Below are 23,465 nucleotides of genomic sequence, written 5' to 3'. Positions count from 1 at the left end.
TACAGTATAGCCCTTTTTCAGGGCCCTACATTTTCATACATGTAGCATGACACACACACACACACACACACACACACACACACACACACACACACACACACACACACACACACACACACACACACACACACACACACACACACACACACACACACACACACACACACACACACACACACACACACACAGTACTTGGCCAAGTACAATTGGGGAGAAAGTGGGGGGGAATCAGAAAAAACATTGAGACAAAACTATGCAACATTCAAGAACACAAATAGCCTGTTTTGACGGACAACAATGTTGACAACAAGTAATTTTCTTGTGATTGCTACATTACATGTATGAACAAGTAGGGCCATTTTAAATGGAGCCTGCAGTGGAATTCGTGGGCACTTGTCTGAGTCTCTCTGAGTCTCAGTTCTGAGGCTCAGGCTACACTCGATAGGCATTGGATTTTCTGTGTAGTAATTTTGTCTACTACTGTATATATCATGTACAATGATCAATTCATTTTCCACACTTTGGACCAGCAAGGTAGCCTACTACTAGTAATAATCAACCGACTGACTGACTGACTGATTAATAGGAGGGATCAGGTTGTTTTAAACAAACGGCTTCCACAGCTCCTGGGGGCAACTGCTGTTGGTTTTAAACAGCAGTTCAATGTAAAACCATGCCCTCTTTGAGATCGAACTGCTCCTTCGTAAGCTAGACACTCCATTCCAACTTTAAACGAGTGACCACTGTTAGGACTATCACCTTAATTCAGCTTTAATTGATATTTTGTACTGTTTGAGAAATCGCAGTTTATGTTTTTTTCAGCCTTTAAAATGGGACGCTATGGAGCCAGCCTTGAGAATGTGTGACTCTAGCAGGCTGTACTTCTTACTAAATCCACACAAAACTGTGACATTTCATACAACTTTAACACTACATACATATATATCAGACCCTTGAGCTACTGTACTTCTGCTCTCACTCACAAAGTCAAAATATAAGCAATGTGACGTATAGTTTTTGAGATAGTAACATTTGTTTGAAAATTTCAAACTAGTTAACTGCTGCAGTGGCACCCGGAAGTGCTTTTTTGTTGTCATGATGTCATGCTGATTCATCCTATACCTCTACCTGGTGACAGCCTTGGCAACAAGATAGGCCAGTTCGGCCACGTTAAGGACCATGCAGATGGAAGAGGCGGTGGCCATGAAAATGGTGAAGATGGTTTTTTCAGTGGGGCGCGAGATGAAGCAGTCCACCAGGTTGGGACACGGCCACTGGTCACACTGCACCAGCCGTGGCATCTGGAAACCATCGTACACCACGTATAGGGCATACCTACAGAGATAAAGAAACCATCTTAAACCACGTATAGGGCATACCTACAGAGATAATGACGCGCTGTTTGTAGATCAGCAAAATGTTATGAGACCACTTCAGGGTATATAGAATAATATATATTATGTAGACATAAAGAAAAATATAAATACCATGATCTTTCTTTCTTTGATGACATCCATGTTGATCAAATTCATATTTACATTGATGGCAAAGACATAGACATACTGAGAAACAGATAAACAGATCTTACATGAATCCTCCTTCGAACAGCAGCCTGAACACTATGCTGCAGGCGTACGTCCACCAGAGGGCGCCGGCCAGTGGGAATCTCCGCCTCTTCAAACTCTCCAGTTCTGTCTCCTGGGATGCTGCTGAGCCCTTGAGGAAACCAGCTCTACCAGAACCCTGGTGCACAATACAATGTATGACATGACACAACACGACACGACACGACACGACATGACACGACACGACATCACATCACATAATATGACATGATTTTACAAGACTTGATATTATGTGATAGAGAATAGAATTTTCTCTATCATTATGTATCAACATATTATTATGACAAATATACAAATATGACATTACATGACAAGAGCTGATATGTTTAAAATTGCATTTATTTATTTTTGATGTGATATCACAATATGCTTTGGCAAAATTTGTTTCCCAATTCATGCCAATAAAGCTTATTATGAATTTGAATTTATGCATGATATGGTATGACATCACTTGAAATGACATTATGTGATGATACAACATGTATCATGTGTATTTTATGTACACATAAAATATCAAGTGATACATTACATGGGATACTTGCCTCTGTTCAGATAACAAATGTGACATTTTATGGAACAATTTGAAGGCTACAATTTGCAGTTTACAAGCTCCACCTCTGCTTAGATTGGACTATGTCATTTCTCCAGACAGTAGTGTGAGAACAGAGACATCACCTGACTGCAGCTTGGGCAAACTTGCATGTAGGTGTGATTCAGCATATTGTGACGATATGTTGGTGCTGATTGTGTGGTTTTGCTCGGTGATGCACAGTGAGAATGTGTTGTCATATCCATACTATACAAGTGTTTCCCATACATCAATCTATTTGTGGTGGTACACCACAATAGGTTTTGAGCACCACAAATAGATTTTGACTGCCACATATTAATTTCTACTAGTTGACTGCAAATTCCTGCTTTAGGGCTTATATAGCCTAAGTATTGTGTTGGCTGAACATCATTCCAATCAGTTAGTTTTTATTTTATTTTAATTTTGTTTATGCATACAAAGCAAATGTTACTTTGTACTTGAGTTCTCCCCTGGAAGTGATTTTCATATAGATGGGCCATTGTATTTAAACAACCTGTATGCAGAATATAAGGAGACAATATTTTTTTTCATAATTGTAAAGCATAGTAAAGAGGATATTAATGTGATGTGTGTACTTCTGTCTCTAGCCTCTTCATTTTGCTCTCAAAGTGCACAAGATTGATGCATTTTACTTTAAAATGTACAAAGCTTTCTGCCGGGGGGCATAGCCCCTCTGGACCCCCCTAATGGGGTTCTGCATTGGTTCCTCATCTTTCACTCCCTAGTTGGAAAGCGTAGAATCGCCCATGGTTTTCACCTTGTGAGTGTGTGTGTGTGTGTCATCATGGCAAAATGTAGCAGAAACTACCACAGAAGCTGTTTTGAGTACTTTGCCAGGTGTTTATATACAGTATCTGTCTGTCTGTCTGTCTGTCTGTCTGTCTGTCTGTCTGTCTGGCTGGCTGGCTGTCTGTCTGTGGACAGATTTTGCGAGCACAACAGTGTCAAAACCATGCAGGATGCAGTTACAAAACTTTACAGGCATGTAGTTGACATAAAAACGAACATCGAGGCTCGGAGTCTTCTCTGAACTTTCCTACAGCTGTGCAACAGTCTCTGACACTGGGGACAACTGTCGCCAAAAACAAATTCTGAAGGAATGGAAATCTCCCTCTCCACCCTCTTTCCAATTGTGGTTGACGGACATGACCTCTGTTATACGCATGGAGAGACTTAGGTTCCTGAGAACCAATGGACTTAGAAAATGTATAACTATCTGGGACCCGTTTTTAGTTTACCTCAACGAGGCTAGGGGTGACGGGTGACTCACCCGGCTGGCTTCCCATAGACCCCTTGAGTGAGATCCCAGGTATATCGTTTACAAGAACATAAGAACCATAGGTGGCTGGCGGCACCACTTTGTAATGTTGATTATATTTTTTGTTTTGTTTTTGTTTTGTTTTTCATTTCTTTCCCCTGTGTCTGAGTCTGTTTGTCTGTTTTGTCTTGTTTGTGTTCTATACAAATTTAAAATGTGAAAATAAAATATATATAAAAAAAAACAAAAAACATCGAGTTCGGAAATGGGTGTGATTCAAGCAAGGGGGCCCTAACCCTAACACACACACACACACACACACACACACACACACACACACACACACACACACACACACATACACACACACACACACACACACACACACACACACACACACACACACACACACACACACACACACACACACACACACACACACACACACACACACACACTTTACACCCCTGGCTCATTCCTTTGTCACAGCCGTCGCGGCTGGGGTGATCCAATCGCGAGATGGTCTCTAGTTAGATTTTTAAATAGCCTACTACACATACCTGTAGGAGCTTCTTCTTATCGCCATGGTTACGGTAGGCAATGTACATGGCGACGAGGAGGGTTGGCGTGGAGACAAAGACAAGCTGAAGACACCAGAGACGGATGTGGGAGACGGGGAAGAAGTGGTCGTAGCAGACGTTCTCACAACCAGGCTGGAACACAGAGACACACACGCTAATTGAGTCCTGTAGTAGGGAAATTATTTCAGTCTCCATACTCACTTTATGTCACTCTGCTGCCCTGTATAGTCTTCGCCATCATCATCATAACCATCATCATCGCCATCATCATCATGAGTTTCTTCCAAAATGTGATATGAACGATATGGCAAACTTACTGTAGGGGAGACTGGGGTTGGGTGTAACATTGGATGAGTTGTAACAGCACCATTTCCACCAATCAAGGATAAGTTAGTCATATGATCACCTGTACACACCCACCACATCCTTCATGTGCAGTTTCATGGCTGTCAGCAATAATGCAGATTTTACAGCCAAAGAACTGATGTTCTTTAAAGTCATAGATTTTTCATTACATTATGCAAATTGTATGATGTGGTATCAATTTTTTCTTCTTTACTGTTGTTGTTGCAGCGTACCCAGCTAGTGTTACCACTCACCCCAGTAGTGGGATAGGTTGTAACAATCATGGCACTCCTTGTGTTTGACATCATGAAGTCTGTCATATTATAATAGAGATTACATTGATTGCTATTTGTAGCAGACAAATGTGGGCACACAAAATTTGAGAGATCTCCCACCAAAACTCTCAGACTTATATAGACTCTATGGATGAAATGTGTTACGAATCATCCCCGGGCTCCCTTACTGTTGTTAAATTACTCCTGGCATAAAGTAAAACTCATTACGAAATATTATTGAAGTTATTTTCCTCTTGAGTTGTTTTCTTACAAAATACTTACATTTCAGAGAATGTGATAAATCAGTTATGCTAATGAGACAATGATTACACTAATAACACATGGGTGGTATTAATATGAACTCTGTCTATTAAAGCATTCATTGTTGTGATATTGGAGTGTGTGTGTGTGTGTGTGTGTGTGTGTGTGTGTGTGTGTGTGTGTGTGTGTGTGTGTGTGTGTGTGTGTGTGTGTGTGTGTGTGTGTGTGTGTGTGTGTGTGTGTGTGTGTGTATATATATATATTATGTTTCTTTTCTTTTCTTGTCTGAATTTGTTGTTGTTTTTTTGTGTTGGTTATTTGTGAAAAAGAAAATAGAGGGAGACTGTACATTCTGAGTTACTTATTGTTTCATTGGAGATTGTGATTGTCTGATTACAACCAATGTGTACTGTACTCTACCTTGCAAATAAAAACACTTAAATATGTCTATTAAAGCATTACAGAATCATGTTCGTTTCAAGACATTTTCCTCTAATTAATATGCTAAATTATGCAGCAAGCTGCTCCAAAATCAAAACATTTAGTTTATAGGGGGAACCTGGCTGTAATGTGTGTATGTATGACGTTTTTATCATTCTATGATTCTTGAGTTATTGTATTCACAACCATGTGGATTGTGGAACATATTATTTTTTATAGGCTACTAGCACACGTTCGATTTCTAGGGTGGAGACTCTGTAGACGATGCGCCATCGGCACAACATGTTGTGGGATTTATAGTCTCGCTGGCCAGCCTCTCCTCCCTTCCGTGAGAGGAGTCTGGCTGCACGGAAAAAGGCTGCTGGCATAAGCCCTCCCCTGCTCTATAGCTGCTCTCCCATTGGAAGCGTCGACACTGCCGGATTTCCGATCCCCGCTTATGTCAATCAGAGTGGCTTCCGCTCCCTCCTCTCTGTGTGTCGCTGTAAATAGTAATAGCAGTGAAAACAACAACGCTAACTAGCTGGCAAGCTAACGGCAGAAACTTACATGCTAGCTTGTTGCTACACGCTGAAAATGGCAAGTTGGATTGTTGGAAACTATTTTCCAAGGGCACTGCCGCTAAGCGCCGCCCATCATGGTGACCAGTGCCGCCAGGCTGGCCAGCGAGACTATGGGATTCATGACTGTTGATGTAATCACTGATGTCATAATTACAGGAGGGACATCATCAGTGATGTCATAAATCAAATAGACATGAGTGACATCACTGATGATGCCAGAATGGGGGACTGGGAAGGTCAGAAACTGAAACTGAACGTTGCCTCATTTGAGCTTGATCTGCCTGGTCTTGCTGCCTGGCCTCAGCAGGTTCTCTGGCTCTTGATGTCACAATTGGTTTATGACATCACTGATGACATAATTCATTTATAATATCACTGATGATCCCACAATCAACACGTGACCAAAATTGTGAACAATTGATTTATGACATCACTGATGTCACAATGAAAAGTGACTAACAGACACCACCCGTGACTACCACCGCCTGCTCATTTTAATTCTTCTTCTTCTGTGGTGTTTTATGGCACTTGGCATCCTTTATGTTGCATTACCGTCTCCTTCTGGATTGATCCATCCACTGTTTCCCTACATTTTGTCCCTTCCTCTCTCTTGTTCCATTCGTTCCTCCTTCGGAGAATCCAATTTTAATTATGATGATGATGTCGTATATTTTGCAATGAAGCACATCAGCATCCTCACCTGCAGTGTGTTACAGGTGAAGTCGGACTGCTCGTCACCCCAGACGCTCTCGGCAGCCACGACCAGCACCATGACCCGGAAGATAAACAGCACCGAAAGCCAGATCTTCCCCAGGCTGGTAGAGTGACGGTTCACCCCCCATAACTGGGCGTACAGAGTGGGCCAATTAGCCATCCTGAGGGAAGAGACAGGAGACTAGAGAACGCCGTGTCAGTAGAAGACTGCAGTTTGGGCCGCTCTCAGGTGTGAATAAAAGACTGCGGTTGTACTGTGCTGCTCTCAGGTGTGAAGGCGTGGAACTGTGTGAATGTCCAACCCAAGCACCAGGATAAAATGTTGGCGTTGTACGTTTCTGCAATCCATGGACGTGTACAATCTCAGCATAAACAAGAAAACAGCGGTTAAATTGAAATGCCAAACCTCGCTGCCTTACAAATGTTAAACGCAAATAAAACAACTTTCACAACCTTGGTTATGTTTAGGCAAGTAAAACAACTTGATTAACGTTAGGGTCATGGTTTGGGTTAGGCTTAAACAATAAAAACATTAAATGTGACTCATGGTTGAAATGTAGCTCTCCGGGGTGAAAGGCAAGTGTTTACGACCTCCACCCACCCCAGCCACAACATCCTTACTGGCCCAGCACTATTTCAATAGCAGACTATGACGTAATATTGATAAACACGTATGTAGAAACATCATATGCATTTTTGGTTCAGAAATTAGACGATATTCTACATTATTATATTATATTGTACTTATCCGTGGATTGCAGAAACGTACAATGCTGACATTTTATTCTGGTGACCGTGCTGGAATGTGTACCTTTCTAAAGGTAAGAGAGGATGCAACTGCCAACTTTGTAACTTGATAATTAAGTGATAAACTACCAGTGGTGGGAAAAAGTAAGTAAGTAAAAGCAGCAATAGGAAAAATATTTTATTAAAAGTAAAGATTCTGCCTTCGTAGGTTAAACATGTTAACCTGCACAGTATAGAAGCATTAGTAAAATAAGTATCAAAGTAAAGTCATCATTCTTTCAGTGTTAAATTATTGATGCATTAAAGTGTAAGGAGGAGTATTTCAATGTTGTCAGTCTAACTGCTCCATATACTGTTGGGGAGTTTCAACTGTAACAATGTAACATATTTTATTAGTTTACAGTATCATATGTTTTGTGTGTAAAACCTTACTCTGCAAAGCAACCAGTAACTCCAGATGTCTAAATAAATGTATTGGAGGAAAAATAATATGATTTCCCTCTGGAATGCACAAAATGGAAATACTCAATTAAAGTGCCAGGACCTCACCGGTAGTTACTTTGCAACTCTGCAGTCATGCCCCGGGTTTGACGTCATCGTCTACCCTACAAGAGTCCCGTCTCCGTACATAGACTTGCCTGCGACTCTGGCTCTTTAGCTGTCTAAATCAGCGATACGGACGTATTTACAAGTGTCACAGAAACATTTCAAAGCCACCTACTTGAGAAGAAGGGTTCATAGCTTCTCGACGTCGGGGCTAGAAAGCTCGATGCTGCTCATAAATGCCTCTTTTCATCCGAAGTCTGTGCTGGTGATATTATTTTTTACCGAGCTTTCGACCAGAGTGGCGCTGTTGAGCGCTGTGACGGCTGGGCTCTAACCCGGAAAAAATAATATCACCAGCACAGACTTCGGATGACAAGAGGCATTTATGAGCAGCGTCAAGCTTTCTTTTCTTTTTTTTTATATATTTTTTCTTGATTTTTTATCCCATTTTTATCCCCCATTAGTGCTAATTTAAATTTATTGATCCTGGTTGCTGGGGGAGAGCCGAAACTGGCTCCATGCCTCCTCCGAGACATGGGCAGTAGCCAGCCGCTTCTTTTCACCTGACAGGGTAAGCTTCACCGGTAGGGAATATAGCACGTGAGAGGATCACGCTATTCCGAGTTCCCCTTCCTCCGAACAGGCGCCCCTAATGACCAGAGGAGGCATCACATCAGCGACCAGGATATTGCATGTTTTGGTGTGGGGTTCCTATATGAAGGAGCATCGAGCGTTGAGCTTTCTAACCCCGATGTCGAGAAGCTATGAACCCTTCTTCTCAAGTATGTGGCTTTGAAATGTTTCTGTGACAATTGTAAATACGTCCGTATCGCTGATTTATACAGCTTGGGAGCAGGGGCGGCTCCAGGATTTCAGTTTTGGGTGGGCTCAACAAATGTAGGCTGGGCCCATCTTGGCCAAGATGGGCGGCACCCGATTTGAAAAAATTTTGAGGTATTTTTTTTTACATTTTTAGCGATATTTAGAGGAATATCTAATTTAAATTAATGATTTGAGGGCTTTTTTTGACCTTTTTTAGCTACACTGTACATTACAACAACAACTGAAGCGCCAAATTTAACTCCTGTCAGTACTTGAAGTCTAATATAACAGTTTTATTTTTCTTTTATTGTTAGAAAGAGTCAGGAAACGTTTTTGTGTGTTTATTTTGTATTCAAATGTTCGTTTTAAAAATTAATTAATTAAAAAAACATATATATATATTTAAAAAAAAAAAAAAAAAAAAAATCTGATTGGGCCTGGGGAAAAAGTGGGTGGGCCTAGGCCCGCCAGGCCCAATACTGGAGCCGCGCCTGCTTGGGAGCCAGAGTCGCAGGCGAGTCTATGTACGGAGACGGGACTCTTGTAGGGTAGACGATGACGTCATACCTGGAAAGAGGAGTAACGGGGCTACAGTCTATTCTGCTCAGGGTAAAAGTCATACAAGAGACAAAAAGTACAAAAACTAAAAAGTTGCACAACAGAAATCTATTCTGAACTGAAGATGATCTGCTGACTGGAATGTTTTCGCACTTTTGTAGTTTTGGCATTTTTTTGTCACATGTAAATAGATGCAGCTACAGAGATGGGATTGGGAATGTTTGAGCGGGTTTGAGCGAAAGAAGGCAGAGTGGCCGAGGATGAAAGTAGAGATGGGAGATGAAACAAAAGAACAGAGACGGAGAAGGCTGAGAGAGGGAGAGGATGAAAAGGAATGAAACTGGGGAGGAGGAGGAGGAGGAGAGGAGGCCCGCTGCCAACATTCATGTGAACTCCTCAACCCGCCGTCCCACTGCCATGCTGGACTAACACACTGAACCACTGTACCAACCCACTCTACTACTGTCCACATGCACCATTCAAACAGTGTGCACGACTGGAAGAGTTGACTGATTGATTGGTTGTTTGATTGATTCACTAATTGATTAATTAATTAAAACATGAATAAATAATATAATTAATAAATAAGAGAATAAATATAGAATGAATAAAGAAGAAAAATACTCCAATTCTAAAATACAAATGCAGGGAATAATGAGTTCAACTTATTCTGTGAAAAATACTATACACTGGCTTGCAGATCAAAACATTTCTAAACATGTTTTGCCCTTTTTGTAATCAAAGACCCAAAACATGCATACAATCAAAGTTCATGGGATTTACAGATTTTCATACTCTGCACTGACACTTTGTTTGAATTGAGAACTATAATGAATGTTGTTAAAATGTTGTTGTTAAAATGTTATTTTGTGTGGCAACAGCTTCAATTGCAACACTGTAGCAGCAACCTTGAGTTCAAAGTTGGTTATAAATTTACATACTAGAAAATGTCAAATGCATTAGATTTTATATTACAGTAATTATACATATATGTGGCACTTTAGCTATTTCATCCATAAAATGAGCTGACATGGTCAAATTTGATTTAAAAATGGCATTTCCTAAAAAGTGTTAAATTGAATTAGTGTTGCATGGGAAATTATTTATGCCCATTTTTAACCCTTTAAACTAAAATGACACACAAACTCTCACCTTCTGAGTGGAGTTTCAGGATCCCTCTGGGAAAATATCCCACATTGTCCCTTTCAGCATGCAGACAAACCCTCTGTCACGTCAGCTTTGGGATCATTGATGAAAACAAGAAATTTGTAGCTGCTGCTTCCCTGCATGAAATCAAAGAAGCGCCTGCAGACACTCCAGTGTCAAGCCAGCCAGAGTAAACTTCCTGACTTCCTGTGAGCACTTTCAAATTAAAACCCCTGTTCATGAACGCGTTGCAATGTTTTATGTGTAATACAAAGTGTAGAAGGGGAATAAAGATTGTATTTAATATAGGGCTGCAACTAATGATTATTTTCATTATCGATAATTTGGTCTATAAAATGCCACAAAATGGTGAAAAATGTCGACCACTTTTCCCCCAAAGGCCAAGATGGCATCCTTGATGTCTTCTTTTGTCCTGACCATTGACCACACCACAACAGTCCACAACCCAAATAACTACTTACTGTCATATAAAACTAAATACACCAGAAAGTATTCACATTTAACATTTAAGAAGCTGGAACAAGAGAGTGTTAATATTTGTTTTCCCTTAAAAAATGTGTCTACACGATTAATCGATTATAAAAAATTGTTTGCGATTACTTTTCTGTCAATCAACTAAATTAAGGAGGAATCTGTGGTCAATTAATTCCATTATCAGACACCTTAATTGAGTTATATTGCCACTGATGGACATAATCATACAGGCCAATGAGAATTGTTACCTTATTCGGAAAATAAATTATACACATGCAATCCAAAACCAATGCAACTCCTTTTCCTTTCCATTCAGTCTCCAGTTATGTGGGTTACACCACAACTTTGGTTATCCATATATTCGGCACACAAATGCATCTATAGTATAAAGTCAACCAAAGTGCAGTGTCCCTGCATTCTGTGCAGTCCAAACAGGTTACGTTAAAGGTGAAATGTGTAGCAATTTAACAATAATCTATTATCACATTAATTTTAAGATATTAATAATGAATGTAAACAAATTAGACATTGCTGAGGAGATTGACAGCTACACTACAGTTTGCATTGTGTGCAATCTGATCAGATTTGGAGGGAAATCTGCTAGATAGCTTTATGACACACACCTGTTCCAGAGCAAACAGAGCTGAAGCTTTCACAGATTATGTTATAGCAGATGGTGAAAGGAGAGAAAGAACAATGGAAAAACCACTTCCAATATGTTCTTCAAAACACAAAGAGAAAAGCTTTGACTGAAGAAGCAAAGAGCCACTTTGTGACTGGCAGCCATGGGGATTATGGGAAATGTGGTCTTGATGTGGAGCACCAAAACTAACAATACCACTGGCATGAGATACTGTAGACTAGAGGCAACCAATTGTCTCCACCATCTCTTTTGTTTACAGTAAGATACCAAGATATTGACGTTAAATAATTTGCTCTGGCAGACGTGTCTGTCCCCGCCCACTCCCATTCAAGCAGATTTTCACCCGGCATGAAAATGGCCAGGCCAATCACAGCCCCTTTATTACACAGCTTTGTTTAATACTCATCTGATTGGTCAATCACAGCATTCTACGTCTGTTATTTATGTAGGCCTATACTGCTGCTAGCAGACTGATGCTATGAATGAACGCAGTTCTGACAGTGAGGACCACGTTGAGTCATATCAATCCACAGAAAGAAGTCTGGCAAATTAAATGCATCAGAGTCCTGCATCACCCTGTCGGGGTTTATGTAAGGGATAATGTATACTGAGCCGGTGATTACTGTGGAAATAATGACCGACAGGTGAGATTGAGCCCGACGCGCAGCTGAGGGCTTAATCATTCACCTGAAGGTCATTATTTCCAGTAATCACCGGCTCAGTATACATTATCCCGCTTAGAACACGGCCTACAACTAAATCATTCAATAATCTGACAAAAATAATTATTCAAATATTTTAATAGCGTTTTCAACACAAAGTGGTTTCATTCGTAATTGGCACACAAGACACCACAGCTGCAACTGGTTGGCCTAATTAGTAGGCTAGTGGTTGCTGACAAAAGGCTCTTATCAACTGATTAATACCAGGTGTGGCAGAGCAGCGGTCGGTTGTCGAGAAATAATGACCGGTGAATATTGTTGATTGACCAATCAGAATCGAGTATTCGAGAGAGCCGTATTCTAATTCGCGATAATGACCGGGTCGCTGTAACACACCATAACCACCAATTTCATGGTGGTTGGCAAACCAGCAGATCAGTCTGTTTACATGTTTCAGTCGCTCTGCGCTACATCACACGTTTCGTTGCTCTGATTGGACATTTTGGACTCCGCCCATTGGTAATGCCCCCTGGAGATAGAAATTTAATTGAGAGATTCCAAACTCTTTTACACTTTTGCGAATTGGTCTGGTGATGTCAGGCTACCAACGTATCAAGTTTGTATACAAGTGCTACAAAAACTATAGTCATACTTCAGTTTTAGAAAGTATGTAAGTACATACAGCGTTCTTGTGTTAAAATAGGAATATTTAACAAAATAGTTCATGCAAAAATTTGATACATGTTTCAACATAACACCTTAATATGGACATAATATAAACTCACTGGGAAGACCAGCAGTGTGGAAGTCATTTGAATGAACAGAGTTGTATTGTAGTGTAAGGTGTACAGGGTAGGGCTGCGTGAGGGGTTCTTGATCTCTCTGTGGCTGTAACTGGACACAGGTGCAGTACTGTACAGTCAATGTGACTTTTCAGAGGCAAAAGAACACTCAGCAAGCTGGACAATGCTGCACTGTATCAGCTAATGATGAACATGGCCCCGCCTGATGATCGATGAGCTATTTTCTCACTGTTAGTGGAACAAATAGAACTTGCCAGAGACATGTATATAGAAGAGTCGCGACATCTCCATTCACTCCAATGCACCAGTTTTTTAATATCAAGAGTTCCAGCAAGTAAAGTCTTGGATTAAGCAGCAGGCCCGTATCTAGCGATGAGGACAGGGAAATCCGGACCTCCCTAATAATTTCAGAGAAAAGAAAAAAAAAACAATTTTTCTTTCTTTTTTTTTACAAATGTAATTAAAAATATTTTGCAGTGCACTATGTTCCTTTCTTGTTTAAGAATGTTTCGGGAAATGAAAATGTAGTCTATTTAAATAGAATTATCAACAATAACAATCAAGGAAGTTACATGCTTGTAGGCTAGAGAAGAAGAAGAAGCGCGCATGCACGCACATGTTGTGTTGAACCAACCAACAACCAATAAGAATTGTTTAATCTGGCAATAAAGAAATGTGAACTTGACATGCTATTTTAATAGCCTACTCAAAAATGCACCTCCCACTATACAGCAAAGAGAGGAGTCAATGTTTCTTGATATATGCCATTCAGATCAGAATAATTAGTCTAGTCATTAAGTTTGCTGATAATATTTCTATCATGTTAAGTCTGTGTCATGTTAACTGGTGTATTCACCATTATCATCATGCTATATATCTCCCTCTTTGCTCTGAATGAGTGAGAAAAGGAGAAAATACTGAATAATTACATCACAACAGTATCCTAATGTTAATTAAAAATGAGATATTCCTCTAAATATGGCTAAAAAAGGTAAAAAAATACATTTTTATTTATTTAAAATGATATATTACTCTAAATATGGCTAAAAAAAGGGGGGGGGGAACCCTCAAATTTTTTTCCGTGTCCCCTTGCCATGTCTGGACCTCCCCAATTTCAAAACCCTGGATACGGGCCTGTTAAGCAGCACTGTCGAGTTGCAGCAAAATGGACAGTTTGCGTTGTACTTTGAAAGTTTGTTTTTAAATCAAATTGTACATTATCAGCTTTATTTTAGGATTCAAAAGTAGCGCGAGACCCATTCCTGGCTGTTCATTGGCTAATTAGTCTCGCATTTTGGTCCTCCGCTGACGCCACTCTCTCTCTAGAGCACAGGCTCTCAAATGTTTTTCAGCCAAGATAGAAAATATACCGGGGACTCCCTCATTCTGATTTGTGATTTTCGGCTAAGCTTAATTGTTTCCACGGTAACGTGCTTGACTTTTAAATTGATAGGTTTGTTAGATTAGAAAGTAATCCATGAACCATTTTAGATTTAAAGCATAAAATGTTTTCGTTGAACTATGAAGCTTTTGCAAAAAAAAAGTTATTATTTTTATTCTCCTGAAAACTTTTTGCGGACCCCCTTGCAAAGTGTCATGGACCCCTGGGGGTCCCCGGACCCCCATTTGAGAACCACTGCTCTAGAGGACACTCGAACTTGCCAGAGGTAGGCTCACTTTTCATTGGGTAATGACAGCAACAACATATTCCACCTTTTTCTGCTTAAAGGAATAGTTCACCCAAAAATGAAAATTCAGTAACTCTCAGTTGTGGGAGTTCTTCTGGACTACCTGGCTCGTCCAAAACTGGTGAAAAGGGGCACCTTTGTATAGTGACGCCATGGGACTTGACAAATTGGCAACACAGGATGCGTTGGGAATGAGACGGAGCTGGCATAATCCAAGTCTCATGAAGCCACGATCACTCGATTAGGCCCTAGTGATAATCCAAGTCTCATGAAGCCACGATCACTCGATTAGGCCCTAGTGATAAAAGAACTGTGACAGATTCGTCCAGCCAGATTAATTGGGATTGTAGACGCAGCAGCAATTGGCCGAGTTAGGATGATCTTTCCAACATGGCTGAACAGAGCAATTATGTGAAGGTAAGAACTTTCATAAAGCAGAAAATGAACCACAAGTACAATGTAAAAGACATGCATATTCCTTGATAACTATAGAGAGCCAAAATTATACCCACTTCCATTTTAGGATGTTTAAGGTGGGACATCCCTCCTATCATTGCTCATTATTTTCCCTGAGTTTCCCTTTCCGTTTGTCCAACTTACTCCTGCATGAAGTACAGATGGGTAGGCGGAAGCATTCGACCGGTACATCTTGGGCCATCAATAAGTAGCTCGCCAAAGAAAAAAAAAAAAAAAAATGCATAAACTAACTATGTTTTTTTAATGGGGGGTTCCTATCTGGAGGAAACCCCAGGGGAGAACGTGCAAACTCCACACAGAAAGAACTGATACCATTTCCCCACCACAGTCAGAGTATGTCTGAAATCCAACTAATCAGTGGGCCAGAATGGCCACCAATCAGTGCAGTACCTCATTAGCATAAGAAGCTGATAAAAACACCATATTTTCTAATTTTAATTAAGAAGAAAAAACTTAACAGAAGTATTTTAAAGACACCAGCTAATACAATATATAAACTTGCTGAAAAAGAAAATGATACCCCTCATTTAAGATGATCCTTATGGTATTGCATGATGAATGCATGTAAATACTGTATACGGTTATTTTAATAAAGTACTGGTTCATGGAGATTTGACAATGGCCTCAGGCTGATATGCGATGTGAATATTATGCAACTCAATACTTTTGTAAAATGATTGACAAGATTACCTGGCATCTGCATCACAGAAAACTGAGTACATGGATAAAATAAGCATCCTTTAGGGGAGGATTAACACAGGAAGCATATCGGGTTAGCAGGGAGACAGAGAGGGCGTCAGTGATTGTAATGGAGTCATTAGGGGAATAACAGCAACACTTATTCCTGATGCATATCAATGAATGGATATCAGTGTCAGGGCCAGACTGAAAGACCCACTGTTGACCAGAGAAGAGAAGAGAAGAGAAGAAAAAACAGAGAGAGAAAAGCTGACAGATTCTTTCAAATGGGTCCATGCGATCCATTCTGATGAGAGGGGGGTGGGGGGTGAGAGACACAGTGAATGGGGGGAGAGAGAGAGAGGTAAAACAGAGCTGATTGTTAGAGTAGCTCCTGGTCAGCTAGCCAGCAGGAGAACAGAGGGGGCCAGTGTGAGGACAGACACACACACACACACACACACACACACACACACACACACACACACACACACACACACACACACACACACACACACACACACACACACACACACACACACTGTACAAACACACACACACACACACACACACACACACTGTACAAACACACACACACACACACACACACACACAGTAGGGCCTACAATATGCGGTATACACACATACGGTACACATATCTACAATACTACACACACACACACACACACACACACACACACACACACACACACACACACACACACACACACACACACACACACACACACACAGTACACTGTATACAACGAGGGGGAGAGCAGCTGGGCATGTGACTGAGTAGCAGATTGTAGGTGGACTTGGCTGACTGATGCAGGATGTCCTGATTCCTGTTCTGGATCTTGCCCCAGTACAAGATTCATGTTTACTTTTGATTCAGTCTCCATCTTTTTTCTTCTATCTTGGAGTTTCTGTTGATGCAGTTTAGTTTCTCTTTTGCTTCTCTGTTCAGTCATGGTGGTTATCACTAGTCTGGGTAAACCCAGCCTCCACGTGACCTCTATCTATGTGCTATCAGTCACTTGTGTTTACCCAGGCTAGGTTATCACTGCTCATGCTAACTAGCCGATAGTAACTAGCCAGCTCTTCTTTTTACCCCACTGTGGTTGTAGTTCAGAAATGCTGAATAGAATGCTAAACTCCAGTCTATAGAGATTTTTTTTATTGGTTTAATCAGAAAAGCAGAACAGAGGAACCTGAGAGCAGAAACAGTCAATATTAGTTTTGTTGGGTGCAGTTAAAGGCTTAAAAACCATTTTACTCTATTGATTTGCACAATATGCTGTGTTCAAGTGGGCTCGTGTTTACTGTGAATACATCAATCCACTTGAACGGCCCCCTCATGTGGTATTTTCACGACTTGGCATGTGGAATCTTTGTGAAAGCTTCGAAGCTCACGACTTGTGACATGTCTTGTTGTAGTTATTCTTGTTATCATCAGGATTGAAAATAAAGTTGTGCTAAAAAAAACATAATCTGGGGCCATAGATGTGCCCTTTAGCTGTACATAGAAATCTCCTATAAATGAGAAGTAGTTGATCTTGAGGACCAGGGAGGCTAATTCACAGATAATCACTGGGGGGGAGGTCAGTGCGATCCTGGAGGTAAAAGCCTAGAGCATCTAGTCCTCTCTCATGAGATATGTTCATATAAAGGCTTTCCACATCTAAGGTAACCAATATAACATCTCCAGGTAGATTTTTAATTTCAGAAATGTTATTAATGACATCAGTAGAATCTTTAATGTAGGATGGAAGTCTAAAAACATAGGGCTTAATGAAATGGTCAACAAAATTAGACAGGGGTTCCAAAAGGGAGTCATTACTGGCTACAATGGGTCTGCCTTTAGGGTCTACAAGGCTTTTATGGATCTTTGGGAACATGTAGAACACAGGAGTCACAGGATGTTTACACAGACTCAAGTTAAGAAAGTCATGTTCATCTTTAGATATCCAGTTCTGTTCCAATGCCCTGTCTGTGACATCTAAAATCTTCCTTTGGAAATCTGAGGTGGGGTTAGCCTTAAGCTTCCTCTAGAATTGTTCATCATTAAGCTGGCGGTAGGCCTCTTTCTTATAATCATATATAATCACCCGCCTTATCAGCAAGTTTGATAATGACGTCATTGTCTCTGGAGAGTTCTTGTATGGCCAATCTTTCATTAGGGTTCAATGGTTCATATTCATTCATTCATTCATTTTGTATTTGTCCATGGTCTATTTTTCAACCACTCTGCAGAAGGTTTGGATGGAGGGATTTACAGAAACCGGATTGAATTTACTTCTATTTCTAAACACAGGTTTGTAGACCCTTGTGTTTCAGAATTACCAAACATGTGCTTCAGTTTAATCTTTCTAAAAAAGTGGAATAAGTCCGTTTTGATTTCAAAACAGTCAACTGTGCATGTAGGGACAAAACTTAGTCCTCTAGTCTAGACAAAGCAGAGATTTGGTGTGTATTGAGTACCTTGCTTCATTCATCTTGATACTTTTAAGCTGCAGCACCTCAGCAAAGTCTGATACCGGATGAGCGGTGGTCATTTTACTATCTTTATATATTTGTTCTTGTAAAAAAAAAGGCGGGGGGGGGGGGGGGTCTTGTTTTGGCCATAATAAGAACCACCAGCTGATTATAAAAGCAGTTTTGCAGTTTTTGCTAGAGCTCAGCAGTGGGTTGCACCAGCTGTGCGTAAGTTGAAACGTAAGCTAGTTTGAACGTAGCAGTTAGTGTGGACTTTACACCCTAACTTAAGACAGAACTTACGTTCAGCTGGTGCAACAGGCTGTAGGCGGCTGTGTAACGGCGTTGTGTAGGTGGTACTTGCAGCAACCCATGTTAAGGGCTTGTCCAGGGGTGGATTCGAACTGCCGACCCTTGGCTTGGGAGTCCAGCATGTTAACCGCAACACCAAGAGAGCTAGCTCCCTTGGCGGAGCTGGTTAACATGCCTTTATACCTGGGGAGTGAGTTTAACCAATCCACTCGCTACCACTCGGGACTCACGAGGAATCCGTGCTGATTCAACTCGGTTACAGCTGCATATATGGAAAAAAAACACCTTACCCTAAAAAAATTGGAACAAAAGGTTTTTCAACTGTTTTTTGTAGTATTAGGTGTCCTTAATAACATACTAAAAGTCTACCAAAGTCTGACCACTGGAAAGGTGTAATTTTCAAGATGGCATCCAAGATGGGCAAAAATTCCTTAATTGGGGCCTAGAAATCCATTGGACTTGTCCAAATTGCAGAGATACAATTACATAATTGTGAAATCCAATATTTTGTGTGTGACTATTAAAACGTAATATGTAATAAAAAAAAAAATTTTTTTTTTTTTTACTGGAACAAGGCTTCATGGTATCCTCAAAAACAGCTAAACAGAACAAAACGAATTGTCACAATTTTCAGCAATTCAGAAGGTGGTGGCAGAGAATATTGGCAGTCGATAGATATATTGCTTGCATTATTGAAAAGTTGTGGATAGCTCTGTGGATCAAATTAGGCTCAAACAAAATTCATATTTGAATATACACCCTATACAATAGACTACTTGCACAACTCCACTACTTCCTGAAATGAGTAGGGCATCTTGGTTTCCTGTCCTACACTATTGGATGAACTGATTAATGTCAGGTGTGCCTGACTGCTGCAGTCACAACAACAGTGATCAGGCACACCTGACATTAATCAGTTCATCCAATAGTGTAGGACAGGAAACCAAGATGCCCTACTCATTTCAGGAAGTAGTGGAGTTGTGCAAGTAGTCTATTGTAGCCTGACCATGACTGCTGGTGTCATAAACCAAGAGACTTGCAAAATCTGCCATGAAGAATTAGGAGATGCTTCTGATGTGGTTGAAGTTCATCAGAAGGGAGCTGATGGAATCAACAGTGCAAGTGTGCAAAGCGGGGATGACATAGTCATTTCAGCTGGTGAAAAAGCACACTCAAAATGTTGAAAGCAGTACATCAATCTAAAAGACATTAAAATCCATAGAAAAGAAAGTTGAGCCACCAAAGAGAAGTGCCAGAGTAGCAACTAGTCCTTTCAACAGCAAAATCGATCTGTCTATTCTTTGGGACTACATAACACATGGAAGTGCAGACTCTAGTTATGTAAATACCGATACGTCCGTGAAGTCCATTCTTGAGTGTTGTGACAATCGTTCAGATGAATAGGCCTTCACCGTGAAAGGCAGGATTGAATATTATTGCTGTGATCTACATGCTGTGGAGTGGATTTACCATCACACATGCAGTGTTCATTTCCGTAATGGGCCACTACAGTTCCAGAAAGTCCCAGAGGCAAAGCGCAGAAAGTCTGGCCAGCCCAAAAACATAGATAAGGAGCAGGCATTCGTGAAGGTTTGCTCTTACCTTGAGAATACTGAAGAGGAACAGTTGACAGTTACACATTTACGAGATAAAATGGAGGAATTTCTGACAAATACAGATTCTGAACCATTTGGAAAGGCCTACCTCAAGACAAAAAGAAAAAAGTATGGGGGCAGTGTACATTTTGCTGAAGGAGAAGGCAGGCCTCCAAGACATAGTGACAATGAGGGAAAGAACATCACAGATACTGAGATCTTATTTCAAAACCCAAGCAAAGGACGAAGAATCACAGAAACAAGTGATGACAGAAACAAGTGATCATTGAAACAATGGCGGGATTGATTAAAAGTTATATAAAGTTCAATGTCCCGTCCCTTACAAATCAGTATCCAGGTGCAAGTGCGCTTGAGCTTGATTCTGCCCTTTCGTTTGTTCCGACACTCTGCGGACATTGTTAAATTGTATTTTTGTGGGAGACAAGCCGAAAGGTTGTAGCAATTGGACAGCCAATTGTCCAAGCAGTTCGACCACGTGCCGTTGTTAGCTTCCTTAAGTTGGCCTTGCAGTGCAGGCACATCATTTCTATCGGTCACAATTCCTTGTGGATACCCTTCATGGTATTCATGCTTCATACTGCTGTTGGCTAGGGTAGGTAACTGGTGATTTGTGTCTTGTTTATTAGTTTGTTAGCCTGTTAGCTTGTTTTATTCTGGATTGGGCTTCTAAATGTGTTTTTCCTCGGATTTTGGCACAAGGGATAGTAACATCTTGTCCTGTGTATTAATTAATACATCTTATGAAGAAGTCTTGCGTTTTGAAAATAATGCAGCAGCTTCAGTTGCCCCAGATATGGTAACGGATGACATGGCTCTTCTTTTTGCTGGTGACAATCTTGACCACAATATCCTTACTATCGATGGCAGGGGGACCTCCCACTGAATGGGTATCATAGCAGCACTCACTCCAGGGTGAAAGAAGGATTGTGTCATTCCAATGAGACACGTTACCAACCAGGATTTTTCACTGCAAAATAAAATTCCAATCACAGAACATCGCAAAATGATTTGCGAAACGTGTGCCAAACCATCGTTTTCAAACTACTCCCGGCATTGATTGACTGTGATAGGACAGTTGATATGGTGTGGGAGCTCTCACTAAACTTCAAACAAGAAACCCCTGGGTGGCAGGGAATGATTGATCAAGGATTAGAACACCCAGGCCAATCATCTGTTGTGTTTATGCCTATGATTGACTTGTACTCTGGAGACAAGACATGCATTCTGTCCATGCTGAATTTCATTTGTGATCTCGCTATCAAACACCATGTTCAGCCCATTATTAGGTTCAATCAGTGGTGGCCCTGTTTTGACTAATTTCACAGTACCACACAGTAATAATTAATTTATTCCTTATTGGTATCAAAAGAAATCTCCTGAAAGCTTCAACATAATGTGAATTATAAGTGAAATCACCATTATGCATTATGGCACGTGGAAAAAGGAGAAATGTCCAATTATATTGGAAATTTTTCTTCACTTTTAACATAAATATGCTTATAACCAATTGCTTTAATATATACTTGTACTTGTAATCACTTCACTATAATTTATATATGCTAATTGGATTCCTAGATCACAAAAACATGGGGTTAGGCACCAAAATTACTTGTCTAGGATGAATAATGAAGGAGTGGTCTTAAGGAACTGGCGGCGGCCATCTTGAAAATTAGACCTTTCTAGTGATCAGATTTTGGTAGACTTTTGATATTGTAGCGCGGGGAAAGGTGGAGTAGTATGGGATAGCTAGTAGGGTGTAGGTCTAACTGTATCTGTCTGTTATGTTGTTCTGTGCATGTGGGGTTTGGGGTTTTGGAGTGGCAAGTGAAGGGAGCATAGGGCCAGTGGGTGGAGACTAGGGGAGGAAGTGGAGAGCTGTGTGAAGCTGGAAGAGAGCAGAGGTGCTGGGGAGAGCTAGGCTAGGCTAGGCTAGGAGAAGCTAGCAAGGTGTTGGCGTGCCTGCCTTTATGTGTGTCTGTCCGCTCGTTAATAAAGAGTTTGATAAGCCAAAGGATCTGCCTCGGTGTGCGCCTCATTCCGCCACATTGGTGTCAGAAGTGGGATCGTTTTGGCTTAAAAATCAGGCTCGACTTAGCGTTAGCAGTTAGCCGTTTCTAGCTAGCTGCCATGGACGACCACAGCGGAATGGCACGTGACGGAGCACGCCGGGAGTTGACGATACCTCCGGAGCACAGCTGGTGGTCTGCCAACTTGGGGAAGATGGAAGCCCGGTTGTTGAAAGAGGTCAGACGGCTGTTGGAGGCTACGCCTGCCTGGGCGGAGAAGTTGATGCAGCTAATAAAAGAGGCCACTCTGCACGGTGAGCAGCGGCCGGAGCCAGCACGGAGACTGTGTTGGACATGTGGGAGACCGGGCCATCTAGCGAGGTGGTGTCGCAGCGGTCCCGGGGGAAAGACCAGGTACGCGACGCGACGGTACTGGGGAAGACCGGGAGCCTGCTGGTTATGTGGAAAGATGGGACACCTGGCCAGGGAGTGTCCAGAGGCTGTCGGAGATCGGGGGACAGCGGGAGAAGAGAGACGTGCAGGCGGCGGGCAGGTGAGACTCTGCTGGACTTGCCGGTCGCCGGAGCACTTGGCCAGGGACTGCACTGAGAGTGTGGAGGCCGGAGGTGAGACACAGGCTGGAGAGAGTGTGAGCCGCCGGGGAGAAGAGAACGTTGTGACGGATAGGAGAACGGTGCTGCAGGGGAACAACCAGAGGGAAGAGCCAGTTCTTCAGGTCGGGACGATTGTGTTTCCTGAGGTACCAGCGGTGCAAATGTCGGAAGAGCCGGCCCAGTCAAACTGCTCCACACCCCCCGCTGGTGCTGTGCGGAGGTCCGGGGTGGAGAGTGAGATGCCGTCCATTTGTGTTCCCACCGCTGACCTGAGCTCGCCGCCCCCTGGTGGAGGGTGGAAGGACAAGCGTCTACAGGTGGAGGATGAGAACGTGACTATGGGGGATGTCGATGTGGAGGAGTGGATACGCAGACAGGCGGAGGACGCTAGCGTTGGACCGGTGCGCAAGTGGGTGGCGTTCGGACGCCGGCCTTCCGTGGAGGAGGTTGGCATGTGTTCAAGTACCACGAAGGGACTGTGGGAGTTGTTTCCGGACCTGAGGGTGTGGGGGTCGGGGA

The 23,465-nt window shown here is 41.7% G+C and overlaps 1 protein-coding gene across 1 annotated transcript; it reads right to left on the bottom strand.

Annotated features, from left to right (window-relative positions):
• Positions 1 to 1,124: 1,124 nt before the first annotated feature.
• LOC310771321 (gap junction beta-2 protein-like) lies at positions 1,125 to 23,196 on the bottom strand (the record flags this gene model as incomplete). Its single annotated transcript, XM_083663961.1, has 9 exons — positions 1,125 to 1,335; positions 1,589 to 1,743; positions 4,036 to 4,188; positions 6,642 to 6,816; positions 9,251 to 9,337; positions 20,313 to 20,322; positions 22,509 to 22,639; positions 22,751 to 22,832; positions 23,097 to 23,196. 9 exons carry the CDS (start codon positions 23,194 to 23,196, stop codon positions 1,125 to 1,127), a joined length of 1,104 nt encoding a protein of 367 aa, XP_083520087.1.
• Positions 23,197 to 23,465: the final 269 nt, after the last annotated feature.

Source organism: Poromitra crassiceps (genome assembly GCF_964638095.1).
Source record: "Poromitra crassiceps genome assembly, contig: HAP1_SCAFFOLD_519, whole genome shotgun sequence".
Taxonomy (NCBI): Eukaryota; Metazoa; Chordata; class Actinopteri; order Beryciformes; family Melamphaidae; genus Poromitra; species Poromitra crassiceps.
Note: the sequence above shows the minus strand (reverse complement) of the source record. Positions and strands in the feature narration are given on the sequence as shown.